This window comes from Leuresthes tenuis, unplaced genomic scaffold (assembly GCF_036924035.1).
Source record: "Leuresthes tenuis unplaced genomic scaffold, fLeuTen1.0.hap1 SCAF_2, whole genome shotgun sequence".
NCBI classification, from domain to species: Eukaryota; Metazoa; Chordata; class Actinopteri; order Atheriniformes; family Atherinopsidae; genus Leuresthes; species Leuresthes tenuis.
This window is the reverse complement of record NW_027325356.1, coordinates 13,786,781-13,813,471: the sequence shown is the minus strand read 5'-3', so window position 1 is coordinate 13,813,471 and position 26,691 is coordinate 13,786,781. Positions and strand designations below refer to the sequence as shown.

At 39.5% G+C, this 26,691-nt stretch overlaps 2 protein-coding genes across 4 annotated transcripts; one reads left to right on the top strand and one right to left on the bottom strand.

Moving 5' to 3' along the window:
- Positions 1–130: 130 nt before the first annotated feature.
- Positions 131–7,566, bottom strand: LOC140301681 (putative gonadotropin-releasing hormone II receptor). The gene is made up of 4 exons (XM_072380266.1): positions 7,478–7,566; positions 3,431–4,034; positions 2,232–2,436; positions 131–979 (listed from the first exon to the last, which is right to left on the bottom strand). The coding sequence occupies exons 2-4, from the start codon at positions 3,977–3,979 to the stop codon at positions 453–455; spliced, it is 1,281 nt and encodes a 426-aa protein (XP_072236367.1). The 5' UTR covers positions 3,980–4,034; positions 7,478–7,566; the 3' UTR covers positions 131–452.
- Positions 7,567–15,209: 7,643 nt separating this feature from the next.
- Positions 15,210–26,245, top strand: LOC140301679 (signal peptide peptidase-like 2A). Of its 3 annotated transcripts, XM_072380263.1 has the most exons (17): positions 15,211–15,408; positions 16,567–16,677; positions 16,916–17,098; positions 17,384–17,473; positions 17,842–17,975; positions 18,215–18,399; positions 18,510–18,606; positions 18,897–18,998; positions 19,391–19,472; positions 20,198–20,272; positions 20,608–20,664; positions 21,738–21,791; positions 22,390–22,489; positions 22,899–22,979; positions 23,267–23,427; positions 25,081–25,114; positions 25,760–26,245. In XM_072380263.1, the coding sequence occupies exons 1-17, from the start codon at positions 15,355–15,357 to the stop codon at positions 25,789–25,791; spliced, it is 1,632 nt and encodes a 543-aa protein (XP_072236364.1). In that variant the 5' UTR covers positions 15,211–15,354; the 3' UTR covers positions 25,792–26,245. The 3 variants fall into 3 exon arrangements, with proteins under 3 accessions (XP_072236365.1, XP_072236364.1, XP_072236366.1); XM_072380264.1 differs by lacking the exon at positions 25,081–25,114 and having other exon boundaries at positions 15,210–15,408; XM_072380265.1 differs by lacking the exon at positions 21,738–21,791.
- The last annotated feature ends 446 nt before the right edge of the window (positions 26,246–26,691 follow it).

Genomic DNA, 26,691 nt, shown 5'->3' with positions numbered 1-26,691 from the left:
TGCTGCCCAGTGCAAATTTGCCTCTGTGCAATTGCAGCCAGTTTTTTATATAATTTTCTCCATTCAAGGTGCTTACCTTTTCTAACAGCAGTAGATGAACCAGTGAGTCACTCTGTCAGCCACAGTGAATACATTTAATTCAAGATGACCACACATTACAATTTACAAAAAACAGTTAGTTTCTTTTATAACCAAAGCTCACATTACACCTGTGTAATTAGATCATTTTATTTATTTATTTTTTCAAATGCAGCTTCTTCTCTTCCAGAACATGCAAAGGTACGAAGTCTCAAGCTTAAAGGCATTTTTTTGGCCTCTATCTTTTGCACACGAGTATGCCTAAACAATATGTTTTATTCAGTTGGATCAAACACTTCAGACGGACACTGAACAAATAACAGTTATACTACAGTATTAAAAACCTGAAAGAAGGCTCTTCTTGTTAATCCATCTCAGAACATACTCTCAGGGCTGATCTGGTTGGGATCTCTCTCTGTGTCATTGTCAGCTATCAGAAAGCTGCTACTTCGGGATGACGGCTCTGCTTTGCTGAGGTTGTCACTGCGCAACATAAGCCTCTCCTGGCTGGGACGCCTTAACTCTCTTTTCCCTGACAAAGGATTTGCAGCACAGGCAAAGGATCCAGTTATCACTGTGTTGTTATCCATGTCCAATGCCGCGGTGCCATTGCTGTAATACCTTCGGAGCCCCTTTCGAAAGTGTATGGTGAATAAGCCGTAGATTATTGGGTCCAGACAGGCGTTGAAAAGCCCAAAGATGAACAGGATGTGGGTCAGTGAGTGCGACACCTTTCCCTCCAGGTCGTCAGGGAAGAACCAATACCACAGGCCCAGCAGGTAGTAGGGAGTCCAACAGATAATGAAGGACAACACGATCACAATACTCATTTTTAGAGTTCTCATCCGGGCTTTGGGGATGTTATTCTTGGAGCACCGCAAATACACTTCATTTGAGGGCACTGGGAACAGATCAGAGGGCAGAGACACAATAGATTACATATTAAAAGACTTTGATATAAAGTAATACATAAGTTTGTGTTCTGCATTTAAATTTAGATTTAAAAAAAAAAAAGATTGTTAAATAAAAAAAAAATCTCTCCTGAGATTACATTGGGAACTAGATGGTGCAGATCAAACCAGCAGCACATGGTTAAGAAGCACGTTCATGGGTTCTGACTTCGAGATTCTTCACTCATAAGTTTATGGTGCTTTGAGCAAAATATTAACGCATATTTCTGTGCTTACAATGAAATTGCTAACATACCATGAACTGTATATGAAATCTGTGCATCGCCTCCAGGGTCAGAAGAGCGAAGCCAGTGCAGAAGTGACATTTTTTTCTAATAGCCAGCAGACAGACAGAGACAGCAGAGGCGAGTCCTCTGGCTGCAAAAAGAGATCTAATTTATTGGAGGTCTTAGCTTACTAAGACAGCTAAATTTTTAAGGCATTTTATCTAATATTGAATGATCAACATTTGGATTCGGATTAAGTCTCACATGGGAACATTTTAGAGATCCCCGGTGGCAATTCATCAGCTGACCACCAGAGAAAAGTCTGAAATTTCTCAGTTCATTTTGGACTTCCAAGGGACTTTGTCAGCAGTGACAGACCAAAATGTCACTGGATACTCGTGGATGCAACAAGCAACAACAATATGTGGAACAATATAACCTAACGCTGAACAACGTGCTTTATAGTATCGAACCCACTCCTTTTTATACAAATATGATTCATGGCAGTGCCAGGTAGAAATCTGTTTCTGCCTGAGTAAAAGCAAAATTAACCATTGAATTCATCAGAATTCATCAGATTCCCATCACCACATTTGAACCCAATGTTAAGCCCATTCAGCCAATTGTTGTAAAAAGTTTTCAAGAAAGTGCTGGTTTTAGATGAAAAAAAAAAAGATGACAATCAATATGATTTGTCCTCTGCGGAGCATGAATTTCATGGAACCTCTGACTGATTAGACATTTCACCCAGTGAAAAGTTGTGGATAAACGTATGAAGCCTCTAACCAAAGTCATTGTCACTCAAAAATGCATAAAAATACACAGGATACATGATAAAAGGTGTACAGATTGTCCTCTGTAGTACACTGACTCACTGAAGATAATATAAAGCAGACTAAGGAAGAGATGTTTCAGATGATTTTTTTTCTCTTTAAATCTCTTTAAATTTCAAATGTTGGCTTAGGTTCAAACTTACAGTTGTCTTTTTTCAGCCGTTTGGAGATCTCGCAGAAGATCCTGGTGTAACAGGTGATCATGATGACCAACGGCAGCAAGAACAGACAAGAAAAAGTGAACATGTTGTAAGCTGTTTCGTGCCAGTGAGGGACGAAACTCCCACGAGTTGTGCACTGAGTGAAGTCCTCGGGATGGGTAATGGTCACGTTGTGAAAAAGGAAGATCTGAGGAGGGAAGTGAAAGGGCATTTTCAGTCAAATAAGGTAACATTGGTGGTTAATCCCACAAATCTGCCAATTAAATAACTCACAGGTATTATTAGGGGCTCAGGTTGACAAATCATGAGTGCGAGCTGTCTGAAGAAGAAACTTTGTGCTGTTAAGCTATGGTTCTAAAACTAAATTGCTCTTGACCCACACATTGATTACCATCCCCTCTTATGGGTGAACGTGGGAAGATTGTAGAAACCTCGGGGATAAGGTCAGAGTTTTGAACCCTGTGCTGGCAGAATAAATCTTTGTGGGAAAAGAAAAAGGCAGAGCTGGCCTCTCTGAGTGATTGTGATCGCTCTGGGCAGCTCTCAGGCAGGAATGTGAGCAGGTCTGTTTTTATTGTTTTTTTTGGAAATATAATCTATCTCAAAGATAATATTACAAACGGCTCAATGCACCACAGATGTTTTTATTTGATTTACACACTAGCGGTCATCTTCCTGTATTTCTTTTGCTCTGTGAACATAAACACCACACCAATGCTGCTCTATGACCTTATCAAGTGTTGGGGGGGGTTGATTCTTTTTTTTTTTTTTTTTTGGTTTGTTTCTTTTTAACGTGGCTGCTGTTGACCCACACTAAATTTGGTTACAACTGTGGAAGCTTTTGGTTGACTAAATGAAAAAAAACTTTAAATTAAAACATAAATTATTGAAACAAAAAAAAACTGATCAGTTTCTGGTCAGATTGTTCATCAGTATTAACTTGACAGTCCTTTTGAGCGTACAGTGACAGAGGAAAAAATGACAACTGCAAAACAACATTATATAATATGAATTGTGTTTGTTCATGATAATAGAAATATATGTTTTATTTTAAATCGATAAGAAAGTAAGCTGACACCCGTTTATACATTTCGCTGGCTAAGATTGCAAAAATAAAACTACACATTGAAAGTTTAATGGCTTCGAAATGAGTCCTTAACTTTTGGAATCTCTGACCTTACCTGAGGGACTGAGAACACAACACTCATGCCCCACGCCACAATGAGCATGACCCTGTTCCTCATTCTGGCTTTATTGATAGCCAGAGGGTTGAGGATGGCTGACTGCCTGTCCAGACTGATCACCACAGTGACAAAGGCGCAGGAATACATCGCCTGCAGCTTAAGAAACATCAGTAGTCTGCAGGCAAAGTCCCCAGCAAGCCACTGGACTGTGATGTTCCACACAGCATCCACAGGCATCACGATGAACGTAACCAGCAGATCCGCCACCGTCAGGTTGATAATCAGCACCTTGACGTGGGATTTTCGTTTCCCATCACTGTGTGCCGCCCACAGGACAGCCAGGTTGCAAAAGGCTGATATACCGCAGAGAATGAAGGTGATGATCACTCTAACTTTGGCTGCTGTGGTGAATGTGGGAAGCTGCGGGGCGTCTCCCCCGGCCGTCCAGTTGGAAGTGACTGTGGAGCAGTTGAGGCTGGTATTCTCTTGGTGGCCTGCCACCAGGTGATAGATGGTCATCGCAGAGTCACTCAAAGAGGTGTTCATTTTCTGGGGCGTGCGGAGGAGTGAGCATCCTGTTCATCCACTGCAAATGTCAGCGCTGATAACAAGACAAAGCAAAAAGAGGGAAGCAGCAAGAGACTAAATGGATGAGTTGAGAGCTATTAAGTGGGCGCAGTTCATTTGCTCACAGCTGTGTTACAAAAGAAATGCTAGCAAGCCATAAATTAATAATAACAGCACATCAATGTTTATGTTTTTTGCATTTGGCAGATGCTTTTATGCAAATCGACTTACAAATGAGGATATAATAATGCAGCTAACATCAAAGCTAACAATAAGCTACATAGAAGGCTCTGTCAGGGGTGTCAGTGCAGAAATAGAATGAAGGAATAGAGGGAAGTACAGGGTAGGAGATGCTCTCTGAAGAGCTGGGTCTTCAAGAGTTTCTTGAAGATAGACAGGGACACATCGCAGTTCTGATAGCGCTCATTAGGTCATTCCACCATCGTGGAACGACACATGAAAAGAGTCTGGATTGTCTTAAGCTTGGTGTAGGCTCTGCTAGACGACTATCCTTTGATGACCGGAGTGACCGAGTCGTGATGAGCCTTTGCGAGAGCTTATATCAAGGGGAAATAAAATGCTTACACAAAATGTCCATTTGCACTGAGCTGGAAGGATGGAACTTACACACTCTGAAGAACATGAAAGGAACATTTGCTAATGATAGAAGCACTGTTTGTTTTTTCAAGAGCGTATGCAACAGTGATTAACAAAACTTACATGCTTTTTTAAACCATGAAAATATCTATAAAGGTACAACCATTTTTTTTTTAAAAAGGACTCTAAAATGTAGATAAAGTCTGAATGTTTCCTTGATGATTTTGAAGGAATAAGTTACCATAAATCTAACTGAAAATGGTAATTTATGTCATACTGAAGCAGAGAAATGAAAGAAAATTAAAAGAGATGTGTCACTCTGTGTGGACAAGTAGTTCAACTCTTTGATAATAAAAGGATGTGTGGATGTTATCAACTGCAGTATGTGAATAAAAATTTCAGCAAATCTGGTGAAATTCTCTGCACTCAAAGGCCAAGGCTGAAAGTCACAACTAAACACATGCAATCTTCCAGCATCACAGCATTAAAAACCAACACGGTTCCTAACTGGAAATCATTGCATGTGCTCAGAAACACCTATGAAGACCACTGTCTTCAAACATTATTCATTAATACATCCAAAAATGCTATTTAAGACTCTTTCTTTAAAAAAAAATAATATAAATAAAAATAATTCCTGCTCTCTCCTCTGGGTTCTGATTAATCGAAATGCTCAGTTCTGTAATCATGGACACAGCATCCTTCAGGCTGAATGGACCATTTTGCTTTTCAAAAGCCAGCACCGGTGAAGACACGGGTGCATTAGTGCATGGACAAAGTGAGTCTTTATGAAAGAAGGGGTGATGGGAAATGGGCATAAACATGCCCTACTCTTCTCTGGAATCAAATTCAAATTGAGCATTTTTTTTCTTTTCGAAAGGTAAGCAATGTTGGTTTGAACATTGAATGATTGATTTGTAAGCTATGTTGTCAGTTTCAGCTTGATTTTTACAGAGAAACCTTTTTTTTATATATATATATATAATCAACAACACTGGAATGACAAAGAATGAATATACAGTAGTGAATAAGAAAGTAGAGGTTTCATGGATGAATAACAACTAACTACTTATTGCAATGTGTCAATATTTCTTCAACAAAACCACAGAAAACGCTTGTGGAAAAAGTAAATGCACCTCATGATTCAATAGAACAACCTTCAGCTGAAATAACTTGAGGGAACTTTCTTTTTGACATCATCAGTCTCTCATATTGTTGTAGAAGAACTCTGGCCAACTCTTCTTATACAACTTTGTGGGCATTCATGTATGCACAGCTGTTTTAAAGTCCCATTCTTTTTAAGTCATTCTGTTGTAGATTTGCAACTGTGTTTGCAATCATTATCCTTTTGAACCACCCAGTTTTAGCTCTCAGACAGCTGATGGCCTTGTATTTCACTCTAGAATACTTTAGTATCCAGGCGGGTTCATTTGACGACTAAATGAAAAGGTGTGCAGGTCCTGTGGCGGCAAAACAAGTCCAAACCATCAGCCCTTCAACACCATGTTTGACAGCTGGTATGAGGTGTTTGTGCTGATATGCTGTGTTTGGTTTTCTCCACACTTGGTGCTGGTGTACTATGGCCAAACATCTCCTCTTTAGTCATTTCTGTCCAAAGAACACTATTCCAGGAGTTTTTTCAGATGCAACTTCTCAAACCTGTATCTTGCTGCCATGTTCTATTCCAAGAGGAGATGCTTTTTGCTGGCAGTCTGTCTAAACTAGCTGTAGTTGTACTGTCAAACATTTTGACATTTAATGCTCTGACAAAGCCCTGTAGAGTCTCAGATATATCTCTGTTTTTTTTTTTTAGCATTGCAGTCTGGCCTTGTTATGAACTTGCTGGGATGTGACATCTGAATGCTCCAGAACTGCCTCTACATTTATAGAAGGTGGTCACTTGCTGATGATCAAGTAATCAAGTGTATGTGATTGGCATTCAGTTACCCCACACTATATGTAGCCAGCAACAGTCTGAGAAAAGAAAGCATGGTTTTATGTACTTATGCTATTGATATTAAATACCAAACGATAATTGTTTCCTGTAATTTGCTTGGAAGAATGAATGTACCCCGTAATTATAAATAAAAGACAAAAACCCTGCCTTTAACAGAGATTTGACAGAGAGAACTATGAAAGAAAACTTGACTATGTGCCATGAATAAATAATGTGGGGCAAAAACCTGACCTGACAACACTGTGAAAAACATGGCATGAATGGTAAGGTGAGGATTTCGCGATGACTGTGAGTGAACCTGGAAACTAAATACTGGGGAAGGTGATTGGTGACGAGGTGCAGCTGTGAAACTTGAGTGAAGCTAAGTGACAGGGGAAAAAACATGAAATTAACCTGGAAACATGACAAAAACCTGAAAACATGACAAAAGAAAACTTAAAACGTGACAACCTCTGTCTCTCACAACCACATACACACTTTAACATTCTCATTTTCAAAATGATTTCCCTGTTTTAAGACGATTTTCTTCTTGAAGATGAGCAATAGTGGAACAAAGAACTGAATCAGTATCATCTGAACATCCAGACGTCATTAGCCCAACGACTGCATGCTGCTGTCGGCAATAAAAAAAAAAACATTTAAATATCACTAAACACATTTCTGTCCTGGTCTCGTATCCCCATTTCTGTTTCTGCTCCACAGATGGCATTTTATTGCTCATTCAACAAGAACTTGGATAATTAACACTTTATAATCATCATCTCAAATGTTTACTGGCACCGAACAACTCGACCTTCGCCAATATCCAAATACTGCAATTAAAGTAAAGGTTTATGACAGAACATGATGAGCAGTTTTTATTCATCCCCTAAAAATATATATTTTTGTATTTTTTTTTAAAGGGGAAAAATACGTGCACATACCAGTAAAGCCAGGCTGTGGGATCCTACTGAAAAATGAAAACCAATGCAGGGCAAAATACAGTTCCTCGGTGTCCGTTTGTGTTGCTTTGGTGTGCCGATGTAAGTTTAGAGAGGCAGCACGTTGCTGTCAGCTCCTCCGCCTCAGCTGCTCCACCTTTATCTGCGCATCTGTCAGAGCTGCGCTGGATGAACCTCCGGGGTGGGGTCTGACCTTAACTCAACACACATGCACAAGAACATTAAAAAAAATCCCTCAAATGAAGATGGACTGGATCATCATCATTCCTTTTTTGTTGACTGGTCCACTGTGCACGAGGGTGTTGGCAAGGCTTCAGAGTTTGAAGGCTGAAAGCGCAAAGTTGAACTGAGAACTCACCTAAAACTGGACTATAAGATGTATTCCTGCCAGCAGCATTTGTGACATAATATTTTGATTGGAAACCAGTCCGGGTCCATTACAGCTGCAAAGTGGGAGGAGATATTGTTCCCTGTTCCGTTTTCTATTCATTTTCTTTTCCACACTCATGTTGGAACACTTGCACAGCACGGATTGGTCGTCCTGTCATCATCGAAATAACCTTTCTCTAACTTTCCTTTTCTTATCTTATTTTGCAAAGATCTAATCTAACATTTAATAATAAACTGTGTGTACTATCTCCTCCTGATGTGGATTCAGTCACTTCAATCCATTCTCACAACAAATGCTTGTAGCCCAAGAGGACTTGATATCAGGTAATATGGTAATATGGTACCCCTTAAAGTTTCTACATCCATAGTTATCTAATAGAGTTAGTCCCCCAGTGTCTTAAGGATGTGTCACTGTGGTAACAGGTATAATGGAGGGGAAGCTTGCTGCAGAAACAAGATGCGTGCCAAACATACATCCTGTATGGTTAATATCAAGCGATGATTTTATTATGATTTTATAAAACCCAACCATGTAGTTTGACAATTGGCAGATTTCAACCATTCAGAGTTCAGAAGTCAACAGAAGTTCATTTTCATGGGCCTATTTTCACAGGTAACTGGTAAAGGTCATGCAATAAAAGTACTTTGAGAAGGTGCTGAAAACATCATGTCAGGCATTACAATTAACAATCAATTAAATTTTATTGCTAAAAGCTTTGCCAAGATTTTTCATGTTGCCACGGTGACGTGTTATATTAACAGCTCAGGAAAAAGTGACACATTAATAATACCCTCTGCATTCAAAACCAAACACTACAGTGTGCTATGATAAATTGGGAGTGAGAGTGGGTTGATGAGAACAAAATATGAGACATTTTTCAGCCCGAAAACAGACAAACTCTTTCTTGTTGAGCTGCAAAATAACAGTAAGAATCAGTTTGAATATAATGCAGGCTCTTTAAAAACAATACCCCTTGAAGTACATCTATCTATCTATTAATTCAAACATATATATATATATATATATATATATATATATGTATGTATACGCAGTATTCTTCCCTTCGAGGTATTGCATAGAATAGTTAATGAAGTAGACTGAAATGTTAGACTAAGCCATTTGCAGAAAGGGCTGCGTGTGGTTGTGAGCACCATCCATTCACCTACTTTTTTTTTCATAATACTGACATTTCAGCTGTAAATACCTGATAAACAAATTGTGGTTATGAATTGCTCTCATAGTAGGCAGTTATTTCACCCTGGAGCAAAATAGTTCCAGCGATGCTCTTTTCTGAGGCTGTTATGTCTGATGTCATCTCAATTTTTCTTGGCTGATTACTTTTTAAATTTTGTATTGGATCCTTTTAAGTAGTTATTACACACCATCTATTTTTTTTTTACATTTTAATACATTTTATTTTCATTTATATCTCTTAATGCCAATTTGATACCACCAACAACAACATAATTAACCAACACTGAGCTGAGAGAGTAAGCTGATGACCTAATTAATGCTTAGAAAACATAATAATGATGCACAATATGCACAGTGCACATACAATCACTGCTAAAGGGTGTGAGATATTCATTCGGCTTTTACTCCCCTCCTTGTTGGTTAAGTTTGTAGTGTTGACGGAAAGAAAGCAACATTTTACTCATTGATATCAAGAAACCTGTTATCATCATGACATTTCCAGATGATTAATCTATTGCACGGAACTTGTAAAGCAGCATATGGCCCCCTTCCTTTCATGTGTCCTTGCAGGCAGGATTTTGATGTGATGTACTGAGACACTGAGATGGATTTATTTCGATTAAGTGTCATCCAAATTGCAGCCAGGAAGGAAGGGAACATACTGACCCAAACATGGGGATGTTATTATGTCATCCTATTCTTTGGGCTTTACCCAAAGCCTCTCTGGAGAACTTAACACTCTTGTTTTTAAGCTTTAAAACAGATTTGCTTAACTTGTAATTGTTGATTATTGTAAGATGGAAGAACACCAAAGACATTGATTGCAGTTATTTTCACTATTTATAGTGGTTTTATTTCATTTTTCAGTTGATAGAATTTGCCCTACCCATCTCTGCAAACACAATAAGACATAACTATAAAGTGGCGAAAAAAGAAGCACATTTTAGCAAATCTAGTAAAAATCTAACTAATTCTAACTGAAGTGTTTAGATTCTTTTATGCAGTACCTCATCCTGCTGTGTTTTACGGTTAACCTGTCAGATCAACAGGACAAGTAAAATCAAAATATGGCCTTTAGTGGCAATCTATCATTTAAGAAACACTCTCAAGTTCTGAATAAATCCTGCTGTGGATATTAACAAAAATCTCCTTGGTGGCAGCTGGTGTTCATTATAGCCATGACTAAAACCCGCAAATAGTTGCAGGTTTAGGAGACTGACTGGTCTAAATCAGCTCTTTCTTGATCACAAACACACTGCTCTTATAAGAGTTCAGCTAACAAACAAGATCAGCGGCTAGTTCCTCCCTTAGGTGTGCTGAAGCACATTCCTGATTACATATAAGATCCCACAACAACTTACAAAAAGCCATGAAGTCAGCACATCATGGTGGCCAAAAACAACAACAGCACACAGATAGTAAAAAAAAACCAACAACGTTTAAAATCTTAAAAAGCAAGAAAATAAGAAAAAAAATAAAGAAACTGAATGTTTTTTTCTTGATTCAGTTCGAACTCAAGGAGCAGAAAGATGCAGAATGTAATTTGAGCGTAGAATCCAATGTCACACTAACTAACTGACTTCAACAGACGGATGACTATTACAAGAGCCCCTTATCCATCAGGTCTTTCATGACAGCAGTGTGCTAAGGGGATGCTTCTCAGCTGCAGGGGTGGGGGGAATTAATGCAAAATACATAAATCCTAAATACGAAGATGCTAATACGAAATGCTCAACCCTGTGGAGATGATGCTCAGAAGCACACAGCCTGAACAAACTTGCTATCAGTTCAGAACAGCTCTTCAACCTTCCTGCCAAAAGCCTGAATTAAACCTTGAAGAACGTCTGTGGGGAGAGTTGAAGATGGCATTTTACAGATGCTTCCTGTCTAATATAACACAATATTTGGTAATCGGTCCTGAAGCACACAGAGAGGAACTGTCTTTAAAACTGAAATCATTTTCTTTTAATCCACCTGAAGAAGTAAAGAACCTGGGAGTTATTTTTGATTCAAATTTAAATTTTATATCTCACATTAACAATAATAACAAAGATGGGGTTCTTTCGTCTGAGGAATATTGCAAGAGTGCAACAGTTCCTCTCTCAGGCCAATGCAGAGATACCGATCCCTGCTTTTATTACTTGTAGAATAGATTACTGTAATGCTCTTCTTTCTGGTCTTCCTGGACTATAAGACTATAAATCCGTTACAGCTGCTCATCTGCTGACAAAGACCAGAAAGAGAGCTCATTGTTGAGCTCTTTGTCTTCCTGTATGTTTCCACATTGATTTAATAATTTTTTTAGTTTTTAAAGCTCTTTATGGTTTTGAAATAATTATTTATCTGACTTGCTTTTAGTTTACGAGCCTCCCAGAGCCCTCAGGTCACCAGGGACTGGTCTCTTATTTATTCTCAAAGCAGGGACTACATGCCACATTCACCCATTCACTCACACTGATACAGCACGTCTTACTGTATAACTACATGTTTTCTACTCATTTGTACAACGATGGATGCATCAGTTGGCAAAGTGGAGTTCAGTATCTTGCCCAAGGATGCTTTGACATGTGGGCCAGGGAAGCCAGAATTGAATCACTGCTCTTCATCCTGAGCTACAGCCACCAAATGTATGTCTATGTGGGACTCTTGGGCTTGTGGTTTGGGATGAGTAAAGTGGCGTTTTTTTTGGAAATAAAGATTGATTGATCGAATCTGACGGAGCTTGACATTATCTGCCAGGGAAGCAGTACCTTACAGAGTACAGAAATCCAGAAATATATATTTTTTAAAAAGGATATTTTTGCTATACAACCTTCAAGAATTATTGTATCACACCAGCCTGCTCCGTCTACTCAGGGAAACAACATAACTAAAAGCCTGAAGCCTCACTAGCAGCCTTGAAACACTGAAAGTAGTGGCATCTTATGGTGAGCTGTTAGTTTGTAACAAGAAGAGAGAGTATTTTTGACAGAGAAATGGTGTGGGGGTGACTTATGTGTAACATGTCATGGTGTTTTTTGAAGCCTGAGTGTCAGAACTTAATAGGATGTCAAATGTCAATGTCACTCTGATTCTATTTTCATTCTTTTTTTGTTTGCCTGAGATTTGCCTGAGATCCTGAGCACTCTGGAAAAGGTTTGCATTCAGGTTTAGTTCATTTTTCACTGTGTTTGACTGTAGGGATGGTCGGAGGTGATGCTCAGCACCTGGTTTCTTCCACACATGTTGAGGATGTGGAGGAGCAGGATTTTTCCTCTCATGATCTTAATGTGAAGCTGCACAGTTGTATTGAGGTTGGTCCCGTCGCTTCACAGCAAGAGGTTTCCTTGTTCGAAGCCTGGAGTATGCATGTTCTCTCTGTGTATGTGTAGGCTTCTGTCTGGTCACTCTATCATAAAGGTATGATAGGTAGAGTGCTGTAATGATAATTATCTTTTTTGTTAGGTTATCCTATCCTATCACTCATGGTGGCAATTCCCCTTATCAAATGTACTGGTCCGACTAAGGCCTTTTGTCCCTGATTATTGTTGCTCAGCAGCCTGTTTGAGGAGTTCTGTGGCTGGTTAAAACCTCTTGTATTTTAGAACAATCATAGCAAAATGGAGGCCGCTGCGCTTTCATGGACTTTAAATGCAGCAGAAATGTTTTTGTATCTTTCTTCAGTTCTGGGTTACTCTCAACCTCATGGCCAGAAATGTGGAAAACCTTTTACATCTGAAAACTTTACATCAGCACTGTGCAATTGAGCGAAAAATGAGAACAGAAGAAGCCCACTCTGATGCACATAAAGAGCTTGTCAGAATCAATTTCACTATCAGTAAAGAACAATCAGCAGAGCGCATTAGGATGCAGCAGGAATGACAATGATTCCCTGCTGCATGTAGCTGATTAAGGTGATACTGTAAAACCGCTCCTAGAGAAGCATGGCATTTCTCTAACTTGAGGCACAGCTTTCATCTTATCAGCTTTCAAGTTATCAGCATGAAAACTCTGTCCTGCACCTCTGTCCAGCAGAGCCTGGTTCGGCCATCATGCCTAAGGGCCATTTATTTCTTCTCTTTACAGCAGAAAGTTAAAGGCTCTCGATAGCATAGCTCTGTGGTCAGCAGGACGAATGCAACGATCCCCATATTCATCTGATTCAGACGGTGTTTCTATATGACAACCAATGTATCATTCAGTTTAAAATACTGCTGTATGTTCCCATGTTGTTGCTCTCAGTAATATACTTTGGTGAGTGCTTTTTTCATTCATAGCATTTATTTTTAGTCATTTGAACTTACCCAGAGGGAATGAGCATCAATCAATCCGCATCACATGGCTACCAAAGATTTCAGCTGGAGGAGTGGATATGTTTGTCACTGAGGTCAAGAGTGGTGTTGGAAGCTGCATGTGTAAACACAGTCACATTATTGACTCTTGTGGTTGTAGTGCTGGTGGCAACGTTAAAAGTAAATCTCCAGGAAATGAATGGTCAATGTAATGTAATTTCTTATTGAGGCATGGGCACAAGTCTGAATGTGTGTGCATATGCAGACAGATGGAGGTGCATTCATGTGTAGTTCAGCAGCAAAATACTTGATATGGACAAGGAATCCTTGAAATTAATTTATTTCTGTTTTTTGCTGTGTATTTCATGGGGTATATATTTACATATAGATAGACAACAGAAAATTGCACTGCAGATTTATGCCCAGCTTGTTCTGCAAAAGATTTAACTGACATATCTCTGCATTGATCAGCGCAACTACACATTATATTTTCATAAATCAGGCATGATTTATATTCAGAAGTAGTTGTGCAATAGAGATATGCGAGTGCTTCATTGACGGAACAGATCTGCAGAAGTGACTCGGTTAAAGCGAAATCCTCAAGCTGTAGGTGCAGCTGCCTGCGTTTCAGGTCAGGGTCAGATAGAGGAGAGCAGCTGCTGTGTTTATTACAAGTTTTAATTATGTAAAGCTGAGCCAGGAAGTCTCAATATCATCATCACCATGTCATTAGCTTAGCTACCTCTCCTTTCTTTGCCATGCTGTGATGTATAGGAACATTACTCTCCTACAGGGGAGATGTTTTTAACTCACTTACATAAAGATACAGGTAAGATTTGGGGCAATTTGCATGTCTGAGAGGAAACGTTGACACTAATGTGAAAAATCTGTGCTGGTAACATGTTCAGTCCCAAAATACAGTCTATGCATGCCATTTTTTCCAGATCTTATTAAATTCCACTATATTTAACAATATATGCTGAACTAAATGATTCATTCTTACAAAAATACTCACAGCACAGCAACTAACTGTCAGAATGATCTTCACTTGAGACAAGAAAGCAGAGTCTCTTGCTTTTCTCTAAATATTATAAGCTTTCCACGAACAAAGGCAGTCAGGTTAAACTGATCAATCTGAATCTGTCATCTGATCACATCTTGGACAAGTGACAAAGCTACCTATTGGCAAACTGACGCTAAGGAGCGTAGTGGAGTAAATGGTGTTTTGAAATTTGATTAAATAAAATGAAATATTCTGTTTTCTTAATGGAAAATTATAATGTTACAGGTTTTATTTATTTGTCATTGTGTTTTGCTACTGCTTCTGAAATGACCTTCTCTACCATTCTGTTGCAGCAGAGCTGAAGAAGCCTCTGACTGAACAAGGTCATTATGTTCATCATTCATCAAGATTGTAAAGAAGAAAAAGGGGTAAGAGACAGCACAGTTATGTGTGGCATATATGATAAATTTAACTCAATATTCTGATATTCCAAGTTCCTTATAGAAAAGGTCTGATTGCACTTTTTCCTCTCTAAACCGTCCCTGACCCTGTTCTGAACTTCAACCTTTCTGATTAGAGACCCAAATATTGCAAGTATTAAATTGTACGTTTCTTTTAGTCATTTAATGTTTTTTTTAGAATCTTACTGAAGATAAATAACATTTTCACTTTCGCTGGCCAACGGATTTGATCGTCATCGTCATTGTTATTTTTCTGATTATTTTTATTATTATCAAATCAGTCCGGCGTGTATGCGTCAGAGTGGCAGAGACGTCGTGAAAAGCATGTCTCTATAGTGAGAAGGAACAGAAACTAATGGCTCAGCGTGTCACGTGTCACAAACCGATACAGGAAGCTCCTGGCAGCTACTAGCATAGACATTGGCTACTAGCAACAATACAACGGTCATGACGACATAAGAGACTGAAACAGTAAAAATGTTTCCATAAATTCATATCGAAGCACCGAAACGGCGTGGAAACAAACGAGCGCTATCAAAATGGAAGGACTGTTCAGAGTCGTCATTTTGACGGTCATTTTCCTTACATCGCAGGTAAGTTTAGAATAAGAATAGGGCCTGATAGCCCCGATTTATCGTCGAAAACACGGCCAGATAGACCACCGTGAATGGTTCTCAGTTCACATCCTATGCGTCAAGTCCACTGTGCTAATGTGTATGTTTAAAAAGCTGTGTTTTTGAGCTGTTGAAAGCGGTGAGGGCTAACAATGGTAGTTTATGCTAGTGGTTTGAGTCGTTAGAGGGTTCATCTCTTTGAGATTCAAATAGTTTTTTGTCGCACAGGTGCTACTAAATGGCGGGTAAACATTAATGTATACCAAAGCATCCAAAACTGAAAGGGTTTCGCCTGTTACTAACGAATGTAACAAGCCCAGAGTTTGCTTTAAATAGAAATTTGACAGAAGGTGATTTCCCCGACGTCAACCCTCACCAATAAGGAAGTAACAGACTTGTGATTTCAGCTGAAGTTTGGGAGGCGCAGTATTTGGTGTATTTGTCACTGCTCTGGGGCTGAGTTGCATCAGTAATCACTAGGGAAGACTTTACAGTCGATAGCAAAAGCCAATTTAAAGTTTCAAAGTTCCTACATTTAGGTTTAGTGTTCAAAAGCAATCTGATTTGATAATGTGACAGCTGCTGATTACATAATTACTTCAATATAAACTTTTCCAGTGTGCGCTGATTGGTCTGACTCCCTGTCAGCTTGGGACAAATACACACATATTTGTTCAAGCTTGGCAAGCTGGATCTTGCAGTGATCATGAAAAGGCCCATCTCATGAGAATCCAGCTACCTGACAATGATTTACACTTCTAGATGCCGGTAGTTTAATTTCACTTCTGTTATGAAAGTTGACATTGAACTCAGCAGGGGATCTGACTACAGTTGACTCTGAGCCTGTCATCCAAAATTAGTCGGGGGGCATTATGGCGTTGTGGGCTAAAGCATGAACATACTTTTCCTTTCAGCATCTTTACCCAGAAAATCTTCACTCTTTTTTTTTTCTCTCTGGCACGAGAGTCAGAAGGTGCAGTTTCCTTTCCATAAAGGACACGGGAGTCACGTTGATGCCAAAAATGTAGAGGAAACTTAAATGTCACCAGCTGTGACATTCAAAGTCTATGTTTGACCACAGAGTGGTATGTGTTTGTTGGATTCATCAATTTTAGAATAACATATCTGTCCCCACAGATAAATTGCCAAGAGGCCATCTTGCACATTTCGAATGGAAGTGTATATAGAGAGTACTGCATTGTTCACAATCACTCCTGGACTCCCCTTTCACCGGCACTCGATGATGCAGTAAGTTTGGATCCCTTCTAAGACCAGAATCTCTTGCTTCTGCTGGCATTTAGATGCTTTTTTTAAAAAAAATGTATGTCAGTATTTTACTGTGTTTTGTGAGCTATCAGACCACAAATCAAATGTGGTTAGCTCTTATCAAAGTCGACATGACGCAATTGTACATTACTGTAACATTTATCGTAGTGATCAGAAAGCTCCTCCTATCCTGACTGTTCTACCCTTTTTATTTTTACAGACACAGTACCCATTGGTGAATCTGACCTCCGCTTTGCTGTGCAACACGTCAGGGGTCAGTCCAAATGTGCTGAAGGGAAAAGCAGTGGTGGTGATGAGGGGGGACTGTGACTTCAGTCAGAAAGTGCTTGTTGCCCAGAGTCTCGGAGCTACAACTCTGCTCATTGCAAGCAACAAATCATTGGTAAGACGTGTTGTTAACGGATGACCTGCAAAGGGACGTTTCCCTTTGGTGTTTTGAGTGTCAAGCGACTAAGTCATTAATTCTTCTTTAGCATCTCCAACTCATCAGAGCACTAACTGAATGGAATTAAATCGAAAATTGCTCGAAATGGAAATGATTTGGCTGCATAAAGGCTCAGTAACAATTATTAGTCATTAGGCGATGAGCAATTGTATGAGTAGTTTCCGGATAACAAAGTCTCACCTTGTTTATTGATAAAAATGTCCTCCGTACTCTGTTTTTCAGATCACTCCTTCAGCCAACAACTCAGAGTATGCAAAGGTCAAAATTCCTCTGGCCCTCATGAGGTATAGGGATTTTCTGGAAGCACGGCAGGTCAGAAAGCCCAGTTAACCGTTGCATCTGTTTTCCAGGAGCATGTCGGGTTGGCGCAAAGAGCCTGTTTGCTAATATAGACTGAAAGTGTTTGCTATAGTGCCAACAGATTGTTTCTACTTATTGAAACAGTTAACTTACCATGTTTCATCTGATAACTTCAGAATTTGCTTCAAATTCAGTCTCCCAGCCTCGACCGGCATTAATAATCTGTTTACGACTCATACATGGAAGGAAGTTTTCAACATAGACGATCATGTTTTCTGTGAAAAATGAAAAGTCTAATGTCTGCTTTGGTCGTAGGTTCACATCTTGCACTCGCCAAATTCCCATTCTCATTATTTAGTGTCATTCTTGTTTGTCCTCAGGTGTTTGGTGAGGGGATGCAAGTGAAGCTGTATGCGCCGCCTTATGCAAAGATCGATCCAAGCATTGCAGTCATCCTACTGATTTCTGTTTTGACGGTCACCTTGGGTGGCTTCTGGAGCGGAGCCTGTGAGAAGTGAGCTCGTAAACCCTTTTTTTTTTTTTTTTTTTCACGTTTCATTGATTAAGCAAAAAGAATATTATTGTGAAAACATTGTTACGGTGACTGTAGATGCAGTAACCGTGTTATGTACCTCCCCACCGGTCACACACATTGCTGTGCTGTTAATCTCGCCCTGACCAGAATAGGCGTTAGTATTGTGGATTTTGCCCCGCGTTCCTTTCAAAAATCCATTTTTTTCCTCCTCATGACAGGGATCGTTTGAATAGTGATGATGGAGGAGGAGGAGGAGGAGGAGGTGCTGGTGGTGGAGGAGGTGCTGGTGAAAACAAAGCAGACAGTGGAGAACTTTTCCTGTACTCTCCTCTCAAAGTGGTCATCTTTGTTGCCATGATGTGTGGGATGTTGGTCCTGATGTACTACTTCTACAACATTCTTGGTGAGTTTATCCCGAAAAGAAAACCAGAAAACGCGCTCTTTTGGGTTTGACAGAATAACATTACCTGGTGTTTCGCTGATGTGATTTACTTTTCTTTTATTCCCCCCCAGTTTACATCATTATTGCAATATTCTGCTTCGCTTCTGCCTCTGCACTGTTCAGCTGTCTGGATGCGGTGATGGACAAAGTTGGCTGTGGCACTCTAAGGTACGAGCATCCCTCGTTTCAAAAAGGGTTATGAACCCAACTACAAAAATGTGCAGATGTTCACTGCAAGTGTTGAATCAGCTTGAGCAAATATATCTCTTATCTTATTTGATAAACAACTGGTTGTGCACAAGTTTTTTTTATCTTATTTTTCAGTTATTTTCTGTTTGTTACAGTAATTCTTCCCGGCTAGACAAGATAAACATTGTCTTTCTCTTCCACCCAAGATTCTATGTTTGTTTTTGTTTTTTAAAGTGCGTGTGCATGCATGTGTGTGTGTCTTTTTCTAGTGTCGCTGTCCGAAACAAGAACTTCTCAGTGAGGTCTCTCCTGCTGGCTGCTGTGTGCATTAGTATTGCTGTGGTCTGGGGAGTTTACAGAAATGAAGACAGGTAACACACCCCTGCTGTTTAAGTTGAAACTGGCTGTGCCATCACCCTCCGGGGCAGATTGAATGGTGTAGGAGACCACGTTGTTGTTGAAATGTTTCTGACGTAGCGTTATATAACTCGCTGACACATGTATTGCATGCAGCTGCATAAATGAAACTAGTGTCTGAAAGTAAGATCATCATGATGCAAACAATGACCTGAGGCTTGGTTCTTTCTTAAGCATATACTGTATTAATGAGTTCACTTTTAACTTTTAGTGTTATTTCTAAACACTGTGATATATCTTTTCTGCTTTATCCTGAAGTAGAGATACCCTGCTGTAGTTACCTTTTAGAACCCATGCTTAGATTAAAAAAAAGACAGTAGATCAGAAAGCTTCTGTGTCTCTGTAGATGGATCTGGATCTTGCAGGACCTCCTTGGCATTGCTTTCTGCCTCAACTTCATGAAGACCATTTCACTGTCCAATTTTAAGGTACATCTTCATCCTCTCTGAGTGTCGAGACTCCTTTTGATGTTTTTTTTTTTCGGGCATATTAAGCACTTGCACTGATTTGCACATCTTCATTGCCAACAAAACAGGAAGTTCTGTCAGTTTTTTCAGGAGATTAACTGAATGGTTGGCTGGAGATGGTGGTGGTGGTGGTGGGGGGGGGGGTGTCTGCATGGGCTTTCAAGCCCATCTCAGATGTGGGATGGGTTGCATTAAGTGCTCATGGTTTCTTAAAGTCTTGTGCCACATCTTTGCTGAGCTATGTTTCCTCTGGCTGTTGGAGATGAGACTTCAGCTCCAGCTTTGACCTCAAACTTGTTTTTTCTTTTAACTTGTTTGGCTCAAGAGCGTTGTGAAAAACCACTTAGGCTTAGGAAAGTGCTGATGGTTTATTAAGTAATGCTTAGTGTGGGATTCCTTTAAAAAGCATATTCTGAATGAATGCTGTTGCATATCTGTCCATTAATCTTGCTGCACGCCCTTTAGACGTGTGCCACGGTGAAAGTGAAAGTGAGCCGGTCAGTTTGTCCTTCCACTGTTTATGGATGCTCATTCAGATAAGAAGCTGACACACTGACTTTTCTAAGGTGACACATGTCACCTTTAAATATCAGGGACTGTAATTGTAATTCCTTTTTAATGGAGCAGTCTGAATCTTCTGAACTTCAGTTTAAGATTGATTTGTTTTTCACTCTCTGATCTCACAGATCTGTGTGATTCTGCTGAGCCTCCTACTTGTGTACGATGTCTTCTTTGTTTTCATCACTCCTTTCTTTACCAAGGTTTGTGAATGTTTTTTTTTCCCTCAAAACCTTAAGGCTATAACAGCTGTTTTTAACTGACTTAAGGAAGACCTTTTCTACACTGAGAAGTAGTTCTTGTGTTTGTGTCTAATTAGTTGTCCACACAAGGTTAAAATGTTTTGAAATCCAGTCAACAATTATTTTCACTGATATTCAAAGTCATATTTTTCTTAGTATGTATTAATCTAATGATTAATAAAGGGAGTCGCAACCACATTTAGAGTTGCTGAATATGAGATGTTTCTGTTGCTCTTTAGTTGCTGTATGATGCATAACACTTAATACATTGTATGAATCTTGGCATCTCTCAACAGAACGGAGTTAGCATTATGGTGCAGGTAGCCCTTGGCCCAGATGCCTCTGGAGAAAAGGTAAACCTTCGAATTGTTTTTTTTTTTTTTTTTGTTTTTTTTTAACAGTACATTGAGGGGAAGTTCCACCTTTTTGTTTTAACCCACACACCATTTGAGGGGGGCTGGGGCTGATGGCTGAAGCAGAGTGAAAAGCATAGAATTGAAAATCCATAAAATAAGAACAGCCCTCAAATAGTGATTTTTAGGAAACAAACGGGCAACTGGAGAAGTTTACCTTCAGGATTTTGTGCAAGAAAGCTTTCTGGCACAGGCTGCCTATGTCATGGTTCTTATTATGAGTGGTTATTTCAAACCCAAACCATAAATCAAAACGTTTTGGTACCAAAATCAAGCCAAATGGTGCCTTTTTAAAGCTGGAAGGAAAAAAAATAAGACGAATTGTAAATGTATAAGATAACACTCACTTGTGGGACTTAAACCTTCTCCCATATAGATTATGTTGCTCTGAGCATCTCTGGGAGAAAATCCCCACAGCAAACTTCTTCAGCTTGCAAAATACATCCGAAAAATTGGATTATGAAATAATGAGTGACTGGTACTGCTTTCACTGGCTCCTCACTGACTGGTTTTCCTCCGAGCTCTGACTGCACTCCTTCCTCATTGTGCAGAGAATGAGAGGATGCAAGGATCACGTCGAACATGTTGTCATAAGCTGGCCTTTATCCTTGTAAAATGTCACATTTGAATGCTCAGACCAACTTACAGTAAGTGTGGCACCAGTAGAAGAACTACTGTCATGTTATGACAGTAGCAACGATTTCTCAGAAAATTCTCAGAGATCATTACTTGACTGTGTAAGGATGTCTGCAATTAATAGAAATTGGGAAGCCATGCAGCAAATCCTGGGACAAAATAGGCTAAGCGGTCCCACAAACGAATAACATGAATTGAAATGAACTGGTAGTGAGCACAGATTTGGCATTGAGCAATGATCTAAAAGCTAAGCTTGGTGGATTTCCCTGTCAACTTTGTACTGGCTTTATTAACATCCAGGCTGTTGTTGATGCTCTGAGGGTAAGGATAGACTGCTGGACTAACTGTGCGCTGGGGTTGGGTGGGCTCTGTCGTAGACACAAGGTAACATGGTGGAGATCCCTGCTGAACCCCAGGCTCCCTCTGAGAAAGTAAGACTTGACTTGTTACCTATCCACTACCTTTTTTTTTTTCTCCCAATGCTGTGTCCCAGTTTAGTGTGATGGTGGGCTTTCATTAGATCTGTTTTAAAATTCTATCCCATATAGATGCGCACATGCACCATCTTGATCCAGCACACCGACCTTCATAAAGATTCCACAGTTACTCATAATGAAGGCATTAGTCTGTATAGTACAGGTATTTGTTAAAAGAGCAGTTTTGATGGTGTTTCAGCATTTTTAAGTAAATGCACCTCAATGCTAAAACACCAAAATCCAACTGTACATTATGACTGTGTGCAGGCATCACCTGTACAGTTGTCAACCAACTGTGAGGCTGGGATTTGTTGCCTCACTTCAGCTCAAATTGTGCATCAGCTGTTCTTGTTGTCCACACTAGTCATAGAGCCTCTTATGTGCAGGGAAAACCGAGATGCTTCTATAGTTATTCCCTATAGGTTCTCGTCAGACTGGGTGTAACATTAAACATAGCCACTATATTTGGCTACATTCACCCGGAACTTTAGTGTCACACTTGTCCATTTTAAGCATTTTTTAAAATTTTTCTTTCTTTCTTTTATTTCCTCAGCTGCCAGTGGTGATGCGTGTCCCACGGTTCTCGGCTTGGGCTCAGAACCTGTGCGGGATGCAGTTTTCCATTCTGGGTTACGGGGATATCATTGTTCCAGGTAAGGTTAAAGTGTCACTATCTAGTCATTCAAACACAGAGAACCGTTGGTGCTGCCAGTAACTTTAATGGGAGAATATTAAAACAACTTTTAATTGAACTTTCTCTCAGGGCTGTGCTCCTGCATTGCTTATTCAGTTTGGAAGTGATGGATTCAAAATCATTAACGCCACTCTCAATTTAATAAATGATTTGGTATCCACCTCGTTGCATTTTCCTATTATTTCTTTCCAAAAAACGAACAAAAGAGAAACATTGATTTTGCGTTGCAACCTGCTGGGCCACAGCACCAACTGGAGCACTTTTGATGGCCTGGATGTGTCATTTGACAGACTGAAACAATCAGAAAGCACTCAGCATTGTGTAAGGGGACGTATGCCTCACGCTCTGCATTGTCACCGAACCTACAGGTCTCCTGGTGGCCTACTGCAGCAGATTTGATGTTTGGGTCAACAGCAGCAAGAAGATCTACTTCCTCAGCTGCTGCATCGGTACCTTCCACCTCACTCATTTTCAGTTTATCGTACCGTTCCCTTTTCTGAGCATAAAAAGTGTTTTTAAATATAAAGTTAAACCTTTGATGTCAGCTTAGAGGTATAATAGGGTTGATTTAAATCATTGTAGTGTGTAAGATATGTTTATGATACTGTATATTGCACATGTTTAATAATTCTTACATTCAATCCTCATTTCCTGTAAGATGCTGCCATTCGTTTTGATGACTATGCGGTGCAGGTTTTAAGTGTCTTTCTGTGTTGGTATTTGTCGCTCTCTGTAGCCTACCTGCTGGGAATGATGCTGACATTTGCTGTGATGCTGCTGTCAGGGATGGGCCAGCCTGCTCTGCTCTACTTGGTGCCTTTCACCCTGATAACCTCTGCCGTGGTGGCTGGGTGCAGGGGAGAGATGAGGCAGTTTTGGGCAGGAACCACCTACGAGGTGAGATGAGTTGAGGGAACATAGTTTTTCTTGAATGTTTTGGCCCAGTTTAGGCAGCTAATACTGTGTTTTTCTGTGCTTTTCTTTTTAAATCATCAAATGAAATTTCAGTTAAATGTTGCTGTATGTTGTTCCTTCAGTGTGAGATTTTAATGTCCAAACGGGTTTGTACAACCGCAATCAACAACATATTATCTTTAAGACCAAGGAGATACAGCGAAAAGGCTTAGTGCATCAGAAACTGGCAGTGAGCCGCTGATCGCTGGAACAAATTATTAAAACTATTATTCAAATTTGTGTGCATGCCGTAGGGCCTTCCTTAAGATCCGCATGCTAATGTGTGCAGTCACTGCTAGAAACAGGATGGTAATTTGAATATTTACACTATTAATATGAAAAAGGCTCCCGTTTCATTTGCAAGCTGCTTGTGCATAACAAGACAAAAATAACCATCTCACCATTTCTTGCTCAGCCCTGCCTAACTATTTGTCTTCAAACGGTTATTTCAGTCCGGGGAACAAAACGGAATCTCTCTGCACAGCATGTTGTTGTCGATCTGCAGTTGATTTAATCAAAATATAAAGCCCTCCATTCTTTTAATCACAGCCATATAGATATTATTAGTTAAAAAAAGATAATCCTGATAGTTTTCCCAGTCTCACTCCCAGTGTCTCCCACTATCGCAGTCTTTTACTCAATAAGATATATTATTCTTCACTGTCGTAAATATTTAATGTTTAAGTTGTCTGAAGAAAACATGGAAAGATGGACGGATGGATGGAAAGATGGACGGATGGATGGAAAGATGGATGGATGACTATTTCTTTGGAGCTGTATTCAGGACTAAGATACATTTCAAAATAACTTTGAATTTTAACTTTTTCAAAGTATTTAATATATATTATATTGAAATAAAGAAGTATAAAAATGATCTCATCTTCTATTGCTAAACATACTATGTTTGTACACGTGGTCATGTCATTTGTTTGGGATATACTAACGTAGAACATGGCCTACGGCAGTTTTGTGAAAGATTGTGGTTGGTTGTGCACATTTAGGCCTAAAATTGTCCAGCATACAAACAAAAATGATTACGGTGATGAACAAGCACTTATGATCCCAAACTTCAGGGAAAATAGCTTGTTGTGTAGACACACAGTTATTATAGAGACAAACATTGAATGAAAAAGGACTACGAGTCGGTTTACAGAGAACCAAATGACATAAGTGTAAGAAAACAACGATAAATTCCCTTGACGATTGATCTTGTCATCAACAAAGAAACAGCAGTAACATTTAGGAAGCAGCAACTGTTTTAAATGTTCTCAGATTGTCATAGGTCTGTAACTATAAAATGTCCTTCTCAGCTGTGTGTCATCATGTCTCAGGTTTACATACATGAACTAAGGCATCAGTTGACATGTTTGGAAAACCGTTCATTAAAAAAAAAATCAACAAAAAGTAATGAAACAAAACAAAATTAACCATGTTACTCAGCATTCCTTATGCTGAGGTTACAGATTGATTCAAAACATTTAAATCGTGAGACATTTGCAAGTGTGTGTGTGATTTTTCTGTGTGTGTGAAGGGTGATAAAGGCAGGAAAAAAGGTAGGAAATAGATGCCATTCTGACTTTGCTTGATTTTCACCAGGTTTTGGATTCAACCAGGGAACCTTTGCTGCCAGGTGTGTTCCCAACCCTGCGGTGCCTTATTGTCTCTAACTAGCTTGTTTCATCCATTTTTTTCTTTTTACATTTAACTCCTGTTTTCCTGGGTCAGTCTCACATCTAAAGACAATGTGTTTGCATCTGTAAAATGCTGCGGGACAAAATCTGGGAGAGCCCAGTGTTTTGCATTATTTCACCACCAGATGTCTCTGGTTGACTGAAAATAATCTTCTGTGGCACCACGTGAACAGCTGTGCTGCCACAGATTCAGGTGGCCCTGTTTTAGATCTGTGGCCCTGGAATACCATCAACTTCATCTCTTTGTTTCTGCATTTTCTTTTCTGTTTCGTGTGTTTTGTTAATCTTCCATTTACTGCACTTATCCCTCTTTTCCAATCAACAGAAAGTATGAATCGACATACTCATTTTGCCCTCTGCATGGTATTGCTTGCAGTTAATGTGGGAGAGCTGTGGCATGGATTTTTGGATCTCTGTGGTTTAGTTTTTGTTTTAAAACATACTGCTTGTCCTCTGTTGTATATGTAGTACGCACTGTGCAGTATGCCTTAAAATCCCCTCTAAGTGACTGGACTTTCTTTCTTTATCCGTCTCTTTTTCAGAGAGCCTGATCTAATTATTAACATATTGTTTCCTTTCTTTAGAGGGAAGAACTGATCGCTCCGTAGACGCTTAAAGTTGCTGACTTGCAGCCGAGCACGGAGCCCACTTCTGGATGCTTTTGTTTGTTTGTTTGTTTTAAAAAAATACATTTTACTTTTTCAAAGCAAGGGAACAAATGTAATCGATCAAGCCTTTCTGACGGCGTGGACTCATTTTGACAGATGTGATACAGGGAGAGCAAAGATGATTAAGTTAATTAAAACACTTGTAGTGCCTGAGAAGTTGGAAAGGTTCATTTTCAGAAAACTCTAACGGCTTTGCCTTGATGATGATTCCAGACGACAAAATGAGAACGCACTTTATAATTTTGAGCTTGAATATTGTTTCATTGTGGGGAGGGTGGGGGTTAGGTGTTAAATTACTTGTAGCTACAGTATGACCCATTTTGATAACAAGGGTTTCTGTGTGACCTGTTTGTAAGATGTGACTTATTTCATTGCCTTATAATAAATGAAGAACTTTGCATACCCGTGTGTTGAGTTTTGTTCCATTTAAACGTTGTTAAATAAAAATATCATGTATCAAACTTCAAATATCACCCGCTGCTTTCGTTGAGGGGAATAAAGCATACATGCATGGCAGTTTAGATGCATGACACTTACAAAAGATGTCTTTCTGTGGTGCCAGGTACAAATGGATAAAATGTCACTAAAAATCTTTAACTTCATTGTTTACTCTCTTTTAGGGTTTTTTTTTTTTTTGACTGCAGAATAAATTTAAAAACCGAGAACAGACTGGCTGCTGTGAAACACTTCAAACGCCACTCGGCTGCCAGATGTTTTTCGAAAAGTAGTGTCTCCTCGTCTACGTGTGAAATAATCTTTTAAGAGGGGTGTTTTCATTAATCTCGTCTAAAGATGCAATATCTAACTCAGACCTTGGCGGAAATGCTCAGCGAACCATAGGACGGGTC

What these genes read in the sequence shown, in the direction of transcription:
- LOC140301681 (XM_072380266.1), bottom strand. Translation starts at nt 3,979, where the DNA reads ATGAACACCTCTTTGAGTGACTCTGCGATGACCATCTATCACCTGGTG. An exon ending in TTGTGTTCTCAGTCCCTCAG is followed by an intron (nt 2,437 to 3,430) that starts GTAAGGTCAGAG and finishes TTCCCTCCTCAG; the next exon opens with ATCTTCCTTTTTCACAACGT. An exon ending in ACGGCTGAAAAAAGACAACT is followed by an intron (nt 980 to 2,231) that starts GTAAGTTTGAAC and finishes ATCTGTTCCCAG; the next exon opens with TGCCCTCAAATGAAGTGTAT.
- LOC140301679 (XM_072380263.1), top strand. Translation starts at nt 15,355, where the DNA reads ATGGAAGGACTGTTCAGAGTCGTCATTTTGACGGTCATTTTCCTTACA. An exon ending in CAGATGCCTCTGGAGAAAAG is followed by an intron (nt 20,665 to 21,737) that starts GTAAACCTTCGA and finishes GCTCTGTCGTAG; the next exon opens with ACACAAGGTAACATGGTGGA. An exon ending in CTTCCTCAGCTGCTGCATCG is followed by an intron (nt 22,980 to 23,266) that starts GTACCTTCCACC and finishes CGCTCTCTGTAG; the next exon opens with CCTACCTGCTGGGAATGATG.